The 17,523-nt window shown below is 39.1% G+C and overlaps 1 protein-coding gene across 1 annotated transcript in view; it reads right to left on the bottom strand.

Annotated features, from left to right (window-relative positions):
• Window positions 1-11,293: 11,293 nt before the first annotated feature.
• Window positions 11,294-17,523, bottom strand: part of galnt1 (UDP-N-acetyl-alpha-D-galactosamine:polypeptide N-acetylgalactosaminyltransferase 1) — a 76,912-nt gene continuing 70,682 nt past the window's right edge. Inside the window, exons 13-14 of the mRNA XM_050046146.1 lie at window positions 15,797-15,931; window positions 11,294-13,582 (exon numbers count right to left, since the gene is read on the bottom strand). Coding sequence (XP_049902103.1) covers window positions 13,436-13,582; window positions 15,797-15,931 — 282 coding nt within the window. The 3' untranslated portion in view covers window positions 11,294-13,435. The remainder of the gene's footprint in view (window positions 13,583-15,796; window positions 15,932-17,523) is intronic.

The following is a 17,523-nucleotide window of genomic DNA, read 5'->3' on the forward strand; positions in this document are numbered from 1 at the left end:
AAAAAGTCATAGTATAGTATGTCGATCAAAATTGCATCAAAATGTCATAGTATAGTATGTCGATGAAATGTCATAGTATAGCATGGCGTCCAAATCTGCATAAAAAAGTCATAGTATATAGTATGTCGATCAAAATTCCGTCAGAAAGTCACAGTATAGTATGTCAATCAAAATTGCAACAAAACGTCATAGTATAGTATGGTATCCAAAACTGCATAGAAAAAGTCATAGTATAGTATGTCGATCAAAATTGCATCAAAACATCATAGTATAGCATTGTGTCCAAATCTGCATAAAAAAGTCATAGTATAGTATGTCGATCAAAATTGCATCAAAACATCATAGTATAGCATTGCGTCCAAATCTGCATAAAAAAAGTCATAGTATAGTATGTTGATCAAAATTGCTTTAAAACGTCATAGTATAGTATGTCGATCACAATTCCGTCAAAAAGTCATAGTATAGTATGTCGATCAAAATTGCATCAAAACATCACAGTATAATATTGCGTCCAGAACTTCATAAAAAAGTCATAGTATAATATGGGGTCCAAAACTGTATAAAAAAGTCATAGCATAGTATGTCGATCAAAATTGCATCAAAACGTCATAGTATAGTATGGCATCCAAAACTGCATAAAAAAGTCATAGAATAGTATGTTGATCAAAATTGCTTTAAAACGTGATAGTATAGTATGTCGATCACAATTCCGTCAAAAAGTCATAGTATAGTATGTCGATCAAAATTGCATCAAAACATCACAGTATAATATTGCGTCCAGAACTTCATAAAAAAGTCATAGTATAATATGGAGTCCAAAACTGTATAAAAAAGTCATAGTATAGTATGTCGATCAAAATTGCAACAAAACGTCATAGTATAGTATGGCATCCAAAACTGCATAAAAAAGTCATAGTATAGTATGTCGATCAAAATTGCAACAAAACGTCATAGTATAGTATGACATCCAAAACTGCATAATAAAGTCATAGTATAGTATGTCGATCAAAATTGCATCAAAACATCATAGTATAGTATGTCGGTCAAAATTGCAACAAAACGTCATAGTATAGTATGGCATCCAAAACTGTATAAAAAAGTCATAGTATAGTATGTCAATCAAAATTCCATCAGAAAGTCATAGTATAGTATGTCGATCAAAATTCCGTCAGAAAGTCATAGTATAGTATGTCGATCAAAATTGCAACAAAACGTCATAGTATAGTATGGCATCCAAAACTGCATAGAAAAAGTCATAGTATAGTATGTCGTTCAAAATTGCAACAAAATGTCACAGTATAGTATGGCATCCAAAACTGCATAAAAAAGTCATAGTATAGTATGTCGATCAAAATTGCATCAAAATGTCATAGTATAGTATGTCGATCAAAATTGCATCAAAACATCACAGTATAATATTGCGTCCAAAACTTCATAAAAAAGTCATAGTGTAATATGGAGTCCAAAACTGTATAAAAAAGTCATCGTATAGTATGTTGATCAAAATTGCATTAAAACGTCATAGTATAGTATGTCGTTCGAAACTGCATCAAAACGTCATAGTATAGTATGGCATCCAAAACTGCATAAAAAAAAGTTATAGTATAGTATGTTGATCAAAATTGCATTAAAACGTCATCGTATAGTATGTCGTTCAAAATTGCATCAAAACGTCATAGTATAGTATGGCATCCAAAATTGCATAAAAACGTCACAGTATAGTATGTTGATCAAAATTGCATTAAAATATTATAATATAGTATGTCGATCAAAATTGCATCAAAATGTCATAGTACAGTATTGCGTCCAAAACTGCATAAAAAAGTCAACGTATAGTATGTCGATCAAAACGTCGTAGTATAGTATGGCATCCAAAACTGCATAAAAAAGTCATAGTATAGTATGTCGATCAAAATTTCATTAAAACGTCATAGTATAGTATGTCGATCAAAATTGCAACAAAACGTCATAGTATAGTATGTCGATCAAAATTCCGTCAGAAAGTCACAGTATAGTATGTCGATCAAAATTGCAACAAAACGTCGTAGTATAGTATGGCATCCAAAACTGCATAAAAAAGTCATAGTATAGTATGTCAATCAAAATTACATCAAAACGTCATAGTATAGTAAGTCGATCAAAATTGCATAAAAATAGTCATAGTATCATATGTCATCCAAAACTAGTATGTTGTCTAAAACTGCATTAAAACGTCATAGTATAGTATGTTGTCCAAAAAGTCAGTATAGTATGGCGTTCAAAGCTGCTACTATAACATGTCGTCAAAATGTCATCAAAAATTTAACAGTGTAGTATGTCGTCCAAAATGACATAAAAACGTCATAGTATAGTATGTCGTCCAAAATAGCATAGTCATGTCATAGTATAGCATGTAGTTAAAATGTCATCAAAAATGTCATAGTATAGTATGGCGATTAAAATAGCAAAAAACGTCATAGTATAGTATGGCGTCCAAAATGGCAAAAAGGTCACAGTATAGTGTTGTCCAAGAAGTCATAAAAAAGTCATAGAATAGTATGTCATCCAAAACGGCATAAAAATGCCATAGTATGGTATGGCCTCTAAAAAGTCATAAATACGTCATACTATAGTATGGCGTTCAAAACTGCTAAAAAATGTCATAGTATAGTATGTCGTCAAAATATAATAAAAAATGTAAAGTTTGTAATGTAAAATTTCATAATATAGTATGGCGTGCAAAAAGTCATAAAAATGTTTAATATGGCGAATAAAATAGCAAAAAACATCATAGTATCGTACGCTGTCCATAACAGCATAAAAAAAGGTCACAGTATAGTATGGCATCTAAAAAGTCATAAATACGTCATCGTATAGTATGGCGTTCAAAATGTCATCAAAAATGTCATAGTATAGTATGGCGTCTAAAATAGCATCAAAAGTCATAGTATTATAATATGCCGTCAAAATGGCATCAAACATTTTATAGTATAGTATGGCGTCTAAATGATATCAAAAATGTCATACTTAAGTATGGCGTCTAAAATAGCATGAAAAAGTCATAGTATAGTATGTTGTCCAAAATGGCTAAAAAAATGTCATAGTATAGTGTTACGGCTGTGTATGTGTTCTGTGCTGCTGTCCCTTTTTCCCTCCCTTCTAGATTTGCTATTATGGGTCAGTGTTGGAGTTTTGCTTGCCCCGTAGGGCCGCCAAAGGGTGGGGCGTAACAATAGTATGTCGTCCAAAAAGTAGTAAAAAAGTCATAGTATAGTATGTTGTCCAAAATGGCATAAAAATGTTATAGTATAGTATGTCATCAAAAATGTCATAGTATAGTATGTCGTCCAAAATGGCATCAAAAATGTCATAGTATAGTGTGGCATCCAAAATGGCATAAAAACATCATAGTATAGTATGTCATCCAAAATGGAATAAAAACGTCATAGTATGTCGTCCAAAATGGCATCAAAAATTTCATAGTACAGTATGGCCTCAAAAAAGTCATAAAACCATCATAGTATAGTATGTCGTCCAAAATGTCATAAAAATGTCATAGTATATCATGTCGTCAAAATGTTATCAAAAATGGCATTGTATAGTATGGCGTCGAAAATAGCAAAAAAATGTCACATTATGGTATGTCATCCAAAATGGCATTAAAAATGTCATAGTATAGTATGGCATACAAAAAGTCATAAAAATGTCATAGTATAGTATGTACTCAAAATGTCATCAAAAATGTCATAGTATAGCATGTAGTCAAAATGTCATCATAAATGTCATAATATAGCATGGCCTCAAAAAAGTCATTAAAACATCATAGTATAGCATGTAGTCAAAATGTCATCACAAATGTCATAATATAGTATGGCATCAAAAAAGTCATGAAAATGTCATAGTATAGCATGGCGTCCAAAATGGCATAAAAACATCATAGTATAGTATGTCATCCAAAATGCCATAAAAATGTCATGGTATAGCATGTCGTCCAAAATGACATAAAAATGTCATACTATAGTATGGCGTCTAAAATAGCATAAAAACGTCATAGTATAGTATGGCGTTCAAAAAGTAAGAAAAACGTCATCGTATAGTATGGCGTTCAAAACTGCGGAAAAATTACGTAGTATAGCATGGTGACAAAATGGCATCAAAAATGTCATAGTATAGTATGGTGTCCAGAAAGTCATAAAAATGTCATCGTATAGTATGTCATCCAAAATGGTATAAAAATGTCATAGTATAGTATGGCGTACTAAACAGCATAAAAATGTCGTAGTATCGCATGTAGTCAAAATGTCATCAAAAAGTGTCATTAAAAAATTTCATAGTATACTATGGCGCCAAAACAGTCAACATAGTATAGTATGACTTCCAAAAAGTCGTAAAAAAATGTCATTAAAAAATGTTTCAGAATAGTATGTCAGAAAAATCTCATCAAAAATGTCACAGTATAGTATGGCTTTCAAAACTGCGAAAAAAGTCATAGTATAGTACGGCATCCAAAATAGCGTAAAAATATCATAGTATAGAATGACATCCAAAACACCATAAAAAGTCCTAGTACAGTATGGTGTCCAACACGGCATAAAAACGTCACAGTCATAGTGTCATAATATTCATTATAAAAGTTGCCAACAATCTGTCGTAGTATCATACATCGTCAAAACGTCATTAAAAAACATTATCAGTGTGCCATAAAAAATGCCATAAATAATGTATGTCATAAAAAGTCACAATATAGCATTCCATAAAAATGTCATATTGTAGTATGTCTTAAAAAAAATAACACGCCATAGTATCATATGCCATACCATAATGTAGTATGTCAGAATTAATAAAATAAAAATGTATGTCATACATACAAAAGTCATAGTATGTTATCCCATAAAAATGCCCCCCCCCCCAAAAAAAATATTTTAAGTGGGATTAATGTAAAGATAAATCTTACTTTCCCTGGATAAATAAAAGTTAAAACTTCCTTCTGTGTTTGTGTGAGTTGAGTCAGACGGTGTCATCTGTTCTGTGAAGTCTTTACAGATTGTCAATGTGTCAGTGACGCTCTGGACAGATGGACAGAATAAATATCAAATCTTTGGAAAGCCACAGTGCGGGTGCTGGTAAAGCAAGGCATGTTTCAACTCAAGTCTACAGTAAACTAATAAACCAACACATCACACACATTGCTATGCATATTACTCATATTTCTAAAAGTTTTCCACAGGAAATAGAACAAGTAATTCTTGATAAACTAAAACTTTGCAATAAAGTACACAATTTTCGACTGACAAAAGTCTTTTTGATCTTTATACAGTGTCTGTGCTGAATGTGGGACACCAGAAAAATGTAGGACATTTAATGTTGTACGGTAGAAACCACGCTACAGAGAGAAAAACAATGTGGGCTGGATGAGTGCAGCTTTAATTGTTTTGGGATCGGGAGGTGTATTAAAAATGTGCAGTATGTAAAGTACCCTGAGGGGATGCTTTGTGGAGCTCATTACTTGTAGTTTGTTTAAAGATGGCCACATTTAGACTATGATGTATTTTACATACTAAAAAACAAGAATACATTCAGCATCATCCTTCCTGAGAGCTGATGTCAAAGCACGACCGCCCAGGTAAATTCACACACTGACAGTATGTAAAAAGGCAAAGATTTTATTGTTTAAATGACCTTTTTCCAAGAATAAATGGACCATAAAATAATACATCTTATTCACCCACGCTGAAGCTTCACATGAATGATGCTGCTGGTCACCGTCTCTTAGTTTCAGTGGTTTAAAATGAGCAATGGGGCAGGTAATGTAAAATCTGGAAGTTAATTTAACAGCTTGTCAAACAAGTGACAACTGAATTTGTTCTGTCAAAGCAATAAATTCACAATAGTCATAAACAATCAAATTATGTTACCAATCATTTGTTGGTTTTTATCCCATGTTCTTCCTCTTCCAGAAGCATTAATACTCAATATTGTCAATATTACTACACATTATGTGTAATAACTGCTTATCACTGTAATATTTTATTACATTATCTACGATTTTATCTACATTTGAGAAAACATTCAACCAATCGGTCCAAAAATACGACCCAGTTCCACTCAACCAAACATGAGTCTAGATATTAATGAGTTAGCGCAGCATCTCAATAATAAAATATGAAGCTGATTTCACAAACAAGGATCAATAAAACAATAAAATGACTAAATAAGATGGACACCCGTCTACATTTATAAATTCACTCTGTTCCTTTGAACACGCTTCAATATTCCGTCTTTTCTCGGCAGTTTCCCCTCCGGGCCGCAGTCTGATTCGGCTTTGATCCATTTCTTCAGATCAAAGACTCCACATCGTTCTTCTGAAGTCTGCAGCACACAGACCAGAGCGGAGTCTTCCTGTGCTCACGCAGCTCTGAATCTCCTTAACGGCAGAACCACTCATTTCATTCGTACAGAGTGAGCAGAGTGAGGTGTCTCCTTGATGAAGACTCTTCTCTGGGTCTACAGAGCAGATTAATCATCATGGAGAACCAGAAGGAAGCAGAGGAACTCTGTGGATTGACTTTTTGAAATCTAAGTATTCAATTTAGAGCCTAACATATCTTTTTTCGGCCTTCCTGGGGACAAAATTTAAACTAGAATGACTGGTGATCTGTAATGAGAAACATCCCAACATCTAATTTACCACACAGGGGATGCTTTCACAAAACAAAATGCAGGGAATCAGTATCTTCTCGTAAACATGTGCATGCAAAACACTGTTGTCTAATGCGTCTTCCTGATGGCTCTCGGTGGGTCTAATCCTGACACATGAATAATTCAGCAGATCAAGTCGAGGAGTCTGAATAATCCACTCTCCACAAAACATGCAGGGAGTCTTCTGCCAGACTCTATTACCTTCACTGCACCGTCATGTTTATTAAAAAAGACAGAGTCTCATTTGCCCACAAGACTTGAGATTATGATCTCTTCACTCCCATGGGTGCCTCGTGCAACAGTGGTCACACCCCATGACTATGTGGCTGCCACTGAGCCCAGCTCTTCCTCTTTCTGCTAAAGGGGCTGTATGTGAAATTCAGAGCGTATGAGTTGCCTGTTCTCGACATGGAGGCGACTGATGCCATGAACAGCTTTAAACAACAACAGCGCTGACAGAGCTAATGGTGTTACTAACTTAGGGCTCTAAGCCTAGGCAAACTGAGGTGCGCTGAGATGGGTGTGGCGGCACAGCAGGGGGAGGTGTCGACAGATCCAGCTTGGCGCAGTGACAGTTTCGTGCCAAAAGGCTTCACCGAAGGTGCGCTAAAAGCTCACCAGCTGAAACCAGGTCTACTGTCAGCGCAGGGGGAGCGCAACCGGTGTAAGCTGATGTTTGGCTGACCGGTGGACAGTGCGCACACGTCACCAAAACCTCACAGGCAGGTTTCCAGAATATCAGGCACATTAACAATGCAATAAATACCCAAAAAAACACTATTCAATGCAACTATCTGCAATCAGCACATAAATGTATCTCTATATCGACTGTCCCGTCACATCTGATGTCAGATCAAAAGCGATTGGCACCGTTTGGCACGTTTGGCACGCGTAATGGAAACCCAACCTGATTTGATTAAGACAGCTGCAAACTAATGAGTTCACATCCCTCTCAGCCAACCACAAACAGCCACAGCATCAGATAGGGAGTATATATTCAGCATCTGTCATCTTAGAAAAGTCAAAAGAAAAGAAACAGAGTGAGGCCTCCCCCGCCTCGCCCAGTCTGCGAAACTAGAGCCTTTAATGTCTGTAGCTGCACCTGATGCATCTTCTTCTGTCCAGCTGGCTTGGGAGCATGACCTAAATACACTTCCGACTGCTTCCCAGAGGAATATAATTTGGAGGTCGGCTTTGAGATCTTCTAAATGTGTGAGATTTAGGATTATGCAATATAAGATTCTGTGCAGAGTGGGGCTGCCCCCTAATAGCCGACCAAATGTTAGTCGACCAGAAAGGTCATTAGTTGGCAAGATTTCATTGGTCGCAGGAAAAAAAAAACTCTGTTAGGAGCTGCACCTTGTCAAAATAAATCAAAACCTATATGACAGAACCATGTGGGAATTTAATTTGAAGGGACAGACACAGAAGTGGCCATGCTCAACAGTCAGACAGGAGTCAGGTTACAAACCAATCACAGCTGACAGATATCTTTCCCTTCTTCTGTAAATATTCATGATGAACACGGAAAAGTTGATCATGTTAGTGCAGGGCTACCCAGAGCTTTACATCTGTCCCACGGACGACAGGCCTACACACTTATAAACAGCTCCTGGAAGAAGATCAGCTCTGCACTCAGGGTTTCAGGTAAATAGGCTATACAATGCTTGTTAAGGTTGCTCAGCAACCTCTAATGCAACCTGCTGCAGAACTCATGAAAGCTGGCACAAAAGTAGCGCCCAGTGCCCGACCTCATTTTGGTGTGTGGGATCATTTTGAGAAGGTGAAGGATGAACCCAAAGTGATATGTAAACTCTTCTTCATTGGTCGACTACAAACATGACGCATCATCTGAAACATGGAAGTAGCTACATGCCCATTAGCCCACAGCGTCATTAACAGGCGGCTCGCTCAGTGTGTGACGTGCACTTGTAGATAAAATATAGGCCTATATTAATGAAGGCTCATTAGTACGGTTTTGTATTTCTCTGTAATGTAGCACAGTGTTAACAATGTTACTGATACTATTCTTTCTCACACCTTCAACTCAAACCATTGTGTTGCCCCGCCCACAATATATAATTTAGTAATTAAATTAATATCGTAAACATGCAGATGACTAGTTGACTAATGGCCCTAAATGACGACTACTGGTCGACTAGGAACATTCTTAGTCAGGGGCAGCCCTGGTGCAGAGCATATATTACTCCTGTTAGATTAAGATGGATGACAAACAAACCACTGATCTTTATTCCTCTTGCTCTAGGACCGTCCAGCTGTTAAAACACTCTGGTTAGAGGTGATAACTCTTATGTCAGAGTTTTTCAATGTTAATTTCCCAGTGCGCCTCAAAGCATGCTTGCTGAGCCTGAAATTGGACAATAATGTTGGAGTCACTGTCGACGGCCTGTGGACGTTGGGTAGTTTATCTACTGAAAGACTAATTCTTCTAAACTGGACGGAGCATAAAACAGCCTGCCTCACAAGGGACTCTTGGCTGAAGGAATACCTGGACTTGCTAAACATGGAACGGGCAGCTTGCCTGTTAAATGACTTTGATAAGGCCTTGAGGACCACTGGTACATTGTCTGTACACTTTTTAAACAGTAGCCTGCAGTATAAAAGGCTTGTACACAGCGGATGAGATCCAATGTATGTTACGTAACATTCCTAATGTCAACCCTGCATCCTGTAGCTTTTTTTCCTTCTTTTTTTGGTTACTGTTTGTTTTGTTTTTTCTCCTCTTTTTCCATGCAGCGTCTTTTTTATCAGATTTTCCCTTGTTGAATGTGTGTAAAGTCTAAAAAAAAAACCCAGCAGTACCTGCCATATGAGGGCAGTGCAAAGCAGCGGTGATGAGCTAGATAGTGGCATACACACAAGCACGTGCTCTCTCTCTGCTCAGGATGCCATTACTTCACTATATCTTTACATTACAGGAAGTGGTCTTTACATTTTTACAGATACTTTCCCATTATATTTGTATGCTGCACGCCCAAAAAGACGCATGCATATGCACGAGCACGTCTCAAATTATCAAATCATCTTTTTCATAAAACCTCAGGTCTATCTGGCTTTAAGCCCTTAAAATAAACTTCTCAACAGCCATAAAACATTTATTAACAACAACATTGTTTAACAAAAAGTATAAAATTGATCCCAATAATAAGTGTCAAGGTTCACAGATATGTCAGTTGTTTTTTGCTGATCACCCATCATTAGCTTTAGCACCGTTACATAGCATAAATTAGCCTAGCAGCTAGCGAACTTCCTCTATTTGTAACTTAATAAATTACAGGTATTATTTATACTTTTTGTTACTCACCGTTAGTTTAAGTCACTGTGTCTCCCGACAGAACAGTGAAGTTGAATTTCAGCCTGAATGAACGTATTTTCAGCCGAACATTTTAAAACAGAACAGCTAATGTTGCTGTAGTCACGTTCACATTACCTCATGTTTTATCTGGTAATGGCATTGTTTTCGTGCGGCACGTGCTCTGTCGCTTAACCCGGATTTTCTCGAATTAAAATCCACACTGCTGATTTATTCCAGACTAAATAATGTTATTATCGTCATCTTTCTCTTAGTTGTTTGCCACCTGCCTGCCGCGGGGTGTTTCTCAAAGTCAAGGATGCACAGAGGTGAGTCCTTCCTACTGTCCCCAGGTGTGCCTCATTAACCCTCAGCAGGCTGAGAGGGTTTCAGGGTACTGTGGTAATGTTGGCACTCTCTAATGTTGTTGTACATATTAAACAAATGTAAGCAGCATTCTCAGAGTCAGATGACTTTTAGGGAGAATATGTTTCTGTATTTAAAAAAAAATCAAACAGGTAAGCTAAGTGAAACTAAATAAAAGGTAGACATTGTGATACATTTCTTTAGGTCAGTTGAGGTGTTTCTGACGCATTAACACTTTAATCTGCTCCATTGATCTGGACAATTAAATTGCTATCTTCTAAAAATGTGTCCAGTTGTTTTGGGATTAAGAGTTGGCAGTGGGAGGGGTGATCCTGTGCTGTTCACAGGTGAGGCCAGGTAAAGCAAACATTTCTGTTTTTGTACACTTGTAGCCTGTTATATAGAGATGTAGTCATACATTTTTGTTAAGTTAAAAAAGCCATATATGGGATTTACATCTTGTTATATACACACCGATCAGCCAAAACATTAAAACCACTGACAGGTGAAGTGAATAGCTTTGATTATTTTGTTCCGATGCATTGTTCTGCTGGGAAACCATTGGTTGTGGCATTCACGTGGATACCACCTGACATGTTCCACCCACTCAAACACCATGGCAGACCAAGTACCCCCTCTCTTTTGAAATACTCGCTTATCAATTAATCGATGATTGATCGTTAATTTTTTTGATGATCGAATAATGGATTTTGATCGTTTGCCCATCCCTACTCCAGACCCTACCTTTAAGATATGGCATTTACAAGAATGGACAGATGTAATAATGTACGTACATACAGACAACCCAAAAACACAAATATGTACTTTGGGGTGAACCGTCCCTTTAACTCACATTTTATCAATTTATTTCTGGCTGAGGAGAAAGTGTGTGCTTTGTGAGTGTGTGTGCAGACAAAAAGAGACAGAAATCAAAAATGTCCTCGTATTGTTCTGTAAACTTTTTCACCTTTATTTTCTACATTTGGATCAGCTCAGTGTGGAAGTCTGGACATGTCAGTTAACTTCAAACCCTCCCCCCCAAGAATCTGAACAATCTCCCTCTGTCTCACAATCAAAACAAAACAAAACAAAATAAACGTTCACATACTCCCGACGCAGTCACTCGCTCAGACATGAAATCAGTCGACGGCCTCCTCTCACTATCGTGTCCACAACAAAGATGAACCAGTGTCCTATGTGTAAACCCCTCCTCCACTGGAGGAAGCCCAAATGGTTAAAACCTTTATGAAATCACCTCTCCTGCTCTGACCCACAGGAGTGATACAAAAAAATAAAGAAAAGCATGATGGTTGAAATGAAAATGAAATCACTACTGTAACTGTTAAGCTGTCTGGCTCACTGAGATATGGATAGTGAAATACTGCAGGTGAGCTTGCACAGTGAGATATGTAGTTATGGATTAAGATATGTCTGCTGCTGCTGCACTCTTTGTGATCCACAGTTCAACTCTTCACTCCCCTCGGCTCTCTACAATTATTATTCTGTCCCTGATTAAGTCTCCTAACACACCTCGGCGACGTCTCTTTGATATTTCAACAACCGCTTCCCAGGCTTCCTTTCCTCCTGTAGATATGTCCTCAGGAGAGTGCGGAGACTCGGCTCTGTTTAGAAAATAAAAGCAGCTTTTTGCTCTTTTGTACAACAAACGCAGGGGTGCGCTGATCTGACGTCAGTCTACGCTACGGGCTCTGTTTGTCCAACAGCGAGGAATCAGAGAGCTGTTTTGTCCTAGTAAACAGGGAGCTGACGGACTGGGGATTAGTACTGGAGACACGCTCACACACACACACACACCATCCATCCACACACTCCACCGGAGGAAAGAAGCCCTTGGAGTGTTTTTTTTAAGAGGTCATTGAGAAGAAGATATGACAGAATGGATTAAAGTATCAGGCTAGTGCTGCCATTTTCCTATATGTATACAGGATGTGTGTGTGTGTGTGACGATGTAGTGCCTTATGGGAGAGCTCCCTATAGTTTAACACTACATGAGGCAGAGAACATCAGTTACATATGCAGAGTCCTGTGTGTGTGTGTGTGTGTGTGTGTGTGTGTGTGTGTGTGTAAGCTCTATGTTAAACATCTTTAAAGACAACAGAGACGGACAGACAGACTAGGATTACTGCTCTGTGGCACTCTCACAGGACTGTAGAAACAGACAAAGCCATGTAAAAACTTGACATAGAAATCTCAAGATATCACAAACATCATATTTCTCTATCTCTAGATCTCTGCGGATGGCAGACGTCAGGTCCTCGTGTTCGGTCATCCTTTTTTTTCTCTCTTTTTTTTTTTTTTTTTGTTTCAATGTGCGGTCCCTTGGAAATTCCTCAGCAAGGAGGCTTCAGTCTGTCGGATGAGATGCCGAGGAGAAACACCAGAGGGAGACATACACTGCCGCAAGACTGTAGGAGGGGCTCTGACACACACACACACACACACACACACACACACACACACATGCACCCTTCTTCATAAGAGTTCATTTTCAAAATCCATGACAAAATTAAATTAAAAAAGAAAGAAAGAAATCAACAAGGAATTCAGCCCCCTTCTCAAAGCATACATTCATCTCGGAGTACACACATCCATTCACAGCCACACACACAAACATGTAAGTGCACACACTCTCTCATAAGAGGCAGTCAGTAAACGTTAAGTGATGAGTTGAGGGGTGGACTGCTTTGTCCAGGGAAGCTGTGAGTGCAAACCTCCACTCCACTGGTCAGTTTTACAGTCGCGCCCAGCGAGTGAGTCCCTCACTGCGGTTAAAATCTCTTATAAAAAAAACAAAAAACAAACGTAAAACAACAGCCGTCGTCTCCTAGAGGGACTCTTTCCTCTTCTCTCGCTTCGAGGAGGGTCAAACACACTCCTTCCTCTGATCTCTGGCAGAGGTAGTACCGTCCAGTCCGTCCTCCTCTCTTCCCGAATCCCCTCGTGGGAAGTCTTTCCTCTCCTTGTGCCCAATTTTAATAAACACGTCTGTTCCCCTGATTGCTTGCTCTGGGCCGCGGTGTGTGTGAGTGTGTGCGTTTGTGAGTGTGCAGAGTGTGGTCAGAAGGCTTCTGGTAGTGTGACGTTGCGGAGTAGCCACTGTTGGGAGCGTGTGTGTGTGCAGTCTTTGACGCTGGGCACCTGGCTGTCCTCCTCGCTGGCCTTGTCCAGACACTGGTTACTGTTGACGTGGACCAGGGTCAACTTCTGCACGGGAGGGAAACACAGAGAGAGTGTGTGTGTGTGTGAGTAAATGCATATTCATGTGTGTCTGGAGACAGGGTTCCTCATTTGTTCAATTTCAACATTTCTCAGACTGCATGCTGTGGTTGAGTTGGGTAATGTGTCAACTTGGAAATATATTACACTCAGGCTGACAGTAAATATCCCACTAACTGAAATGACAGCTGGTTTTAAATATGTGTTGTCATACTGTATGTATATTGGGAATACACATTTGAGGTTTTTAAAAAGATCTGGTCATGTTTATTTATTAAGAAACAATTGAAAACTGTAAATAAATAAACTGTTTAAAATAAATTATCCACCTTATTCCTAGTCCCCCGTGATACCTTGCGTGAATTATGGGAGCAACTTCAGGCGTTGAACCGAAACCAGCGATTTCCAATGATAACAATTTGTTTACAGTGTGTTTACAGTACTCTATTCTTCTTTCCAAGAGCAACTGGGAAATAAAACGTGGAACACACCACCTGTTATAGCTCAAACAGGATTATGTGATCAAACCTCTGCCATCTCTCACAGCCATCTCAAAGCATTGTTAATTTTTTTTCCTTTTCAACCGGGCACGTTAGCAACCACCTTGTCTTGCTCCGTTAAAATATTGTTAACTTTAACATGGCCCGAGCTAGCTTAAGGTAAACATCTGCTCCTTCTAAAGATGATTTCTGATTTCTGATGACTTATTAAGAGACACTAACACATTCTGCAAACATTTAACATCATTCAGTATTAACTGTAGCTCCATGTAAAGTGAATAAATGTGATGTTTCCCAGCTAATCCTCCACTCGTCTGCGCTAACTTCTGATTTATTAAAAACTGTTCTGAGAGAAACATGAAGCTGAATTTAGCAGCAGACTTCGTAATAGTAATATAAAGTAGTAGTTAGAGAAATAACTTTTGGCATTCATTTTTTTATATGATATAAAGGACGTACAGTTAATCAAACACATCCTCAGCCCTAATGACTAAATACATATTTCAAGGTGTGTTGCTGAGTTTATTTTCTAATGTAGGTTGAGAGTGAAGTCAGACGGGGAAAGACAGGGATATCATGTGCTGACGTTGAGTGACAGACCTGTCAGTCTAGGTGTCATTCTCTTCTGCAAATTCTGATTTAATACTTTTTCGCTATGTCTGGTGAAACTCTTGTGGTTTTATTTCTCATATCAATGGTAACCATGGCAACAGGAGCAATCCCCTTTTGTTCTGGTTATATGTTCAACACACGGTTGCTGAAGACAAAAATGTAGCTTAGACGGGTTGTTAGTCGTCACAGACACGGACAGTGCAACAGGTACCAGAGCTCCAGAAAGACATTTTTAGAAAATGCTAAGTTAACATTAGTTAAATATTTATTAAATAATAAATTAGTATTTGCTAAACTGAAGGCAAATTATTTTCAAAAAGAACTGGCGTTGGTGGTTAGCCACCAACAGTAGCCACTGGGACTAACCACAGACAGTCTATGGGACTAACTAGCTTACTGCTACTTCCGCTCTCTCACTGGAATTGCGCCCATAATCATTTCTACAGTAGTGCCCTCAGGAATAAGGTGGATACAAAACTTAAAGGGGACCTATTATGCTTACCCATATTTTGTGTCTGAAATATAGTGCTACAATAAAAATGTTTATATGAAACTTGGCCTTAGTTTCAAATAATGAGGTAAGCTTGTGTAAAAATTAGGGCTGTCAATCTATTAAAACAAACATTGTTTAAAAAATCACATTTGCAATGCAAACACTGCAGTTTACACATCTAAATGTGGTTTCTTTACTTAGATAAACAAAGTCGGGTGCATAATCAGCACCTCATTTGTGTTTTTTCCAATTGTTCTCTCCACTTTATGCTGAGGCTGTTTACTGTAAACTGCAGTAATCAGTGTACACTCAAAGTTTTGGATACATGGGGCTATAAAATTGAGGTGAAATCAGTTTGCATTTTGTCTGCTTTATTGTTTTCATTTCACTGGTGTTACTGTGGGGGTTTTACACTAATTTCAAATGGAAAAAAATAAAACAAGGAGCATCTGGAATACATCTCCTTCTAGGCTTTTCTGGTTAACTTAATTTTCTGTACTTTTCAAGCCCTCTGTGTTCACTGTACCGATAAATCTGCGTTCATTATGTCCTCACGTGCACCCTAACATGTACATTTTCTTCATGCCTTCCACTCACCACAGGGTCATACTCCCAGAGCTGGTTGCCTTTTAGGTGATGGCACTTGAGCATCATGACAGGTCCGTTCAGCTTGGACACGTCTAGACACAAGTCGTCTGTCCTGATCTCCTTATTGGCCGTGTACGAGAAAACCTGCACATCACGCAGACAGATTCCTGATTTAAAACACTTTACATCTTTCTTCTCTCTTTTGTGATTACTGTCAGTAATATCACAGCGTTTACTGTTAGGAACAGCAGCTCTACTCTGAGCTCCCTCTGGATGTCTGAGCTTCTTACCCGGTCTCTAAAGGTTGAGCCCTGCCACCCTGCGGAGGAAACTCATTATCTGTTATCCACAATCTCATTCCTTACGTCACTACCCAAAACTCATGATCATAGGAGAGGGCTGTAGGGTAGATGGGCTCAGCTCACTCTTTACCATGACAATCTAACTCTCTTTTTTAACCTCACTTGTGAACAAGACCCCAAGATACTTGAACTCCTCCTCTTGAGGCAGCAAACCAAGAGGGAAAAATCCACTGTTTTCCAGGAGAGAACCATGCTGACTTTCATCCCCACTGCTTCATACTTGACTGCAACTTGCCCCAGTGCGTGCTGGAGGCCACTGTCTTATGAAGCCATCAGAAAGACATCATCTGCAAAGAGCAGCAAAGCAATTCTGAGGTTCCTATGACTGGACACTCCCACCTCCCCTCAACTGGGCCTTGAAGGCCTGTCCATGAATATCACAAACAGAATCAGAGACGAGGACAACCCTGGTTGAGTCCAACACCTACTGAAAACATGTTTGAGCTTCTGCCAAGGATACGGACACGGCTCTCACTCCAGTTATACATGGACCGTATGACTCATAGCAACGACCCTGGTATCCCATAATCTGGCATTACCCCCCAAAATCCTCAGGGGGTATAGTGGTAAGCCTTCTGCAATTCCCTTCAAAACATTAAGAGGGTAAATGGCTGGGCCGCTGTTCAATGACCAGGATGTAATGCTCATCCTGAATCCGGGGTTCAATAATCGGTCACAGCCTTCCAGCCCCACGGAATAAGGTTTTCCCAGGGAGGCTGAGCATTGTGATACCCTGATAATTGGAGCAACCCCTCCACCACATCAGTCTGCCGTTCATTAGGCATTGTCCACAACCTCCACAAGACATTAAAGAGGCGTTAGCCAAGACATCTCAGCATTTAAGGATATATCTCATCAACGCCTGGTGCCTTGCAGCTCGGAAGCTTCTTAACTACCTCGGAGACCTCTGCCAGGACTATGAGTGAGGCATTCCCGAGTCTTCAAACTCTGTCTCCTCCACAAAGGATTGTACAGTTCAAGTGCTTTTTCCAACCCTCAACACTATCCTCAGTCCAGGTCAGCAGTTCTCCTCCCCTGCTGAACACAGCCTGAGCCAAGCCCTGCTTTCCCTTCCTGAGGCGTCTAACGCTTTGCCAGAACTTTCTTGAGGTCAACGGAAAGTCTTTCTCTATAGCTTTCCCAAACTCCTCCCACACCTGGGTTTTTGCTTTAGAGACCACCAAAGCCGCAGCCACTCTGGCCTTTCAATACCTGTTTTCTACTTCAGGAGACCGTTGGGCCAACGGAGCCAAAAGGCTTCTTTCTTCAGCCTGGTGTCCTCCTTAACTGTCCACCGTCTACCAGCAATGCAGTGACAGGCACTGACCACACCTCCTAACAGCTGCCTAGAGTCTTTGAAAATGGTCCACCTGG

This window comes from Epinephelus moara, chromosome 6, assembly GCF_006386435.1.
Source record: "Epinephelus moara isolate mb chromosome 6, YSFRI_EMoa_1.0, whole genome shotgun sequence".
NCBI lineage: Eukaryota > Metazoa > Chordata > Actinopteri > Perciformes > Serranidae > Epinephelus > Epinephelus moara.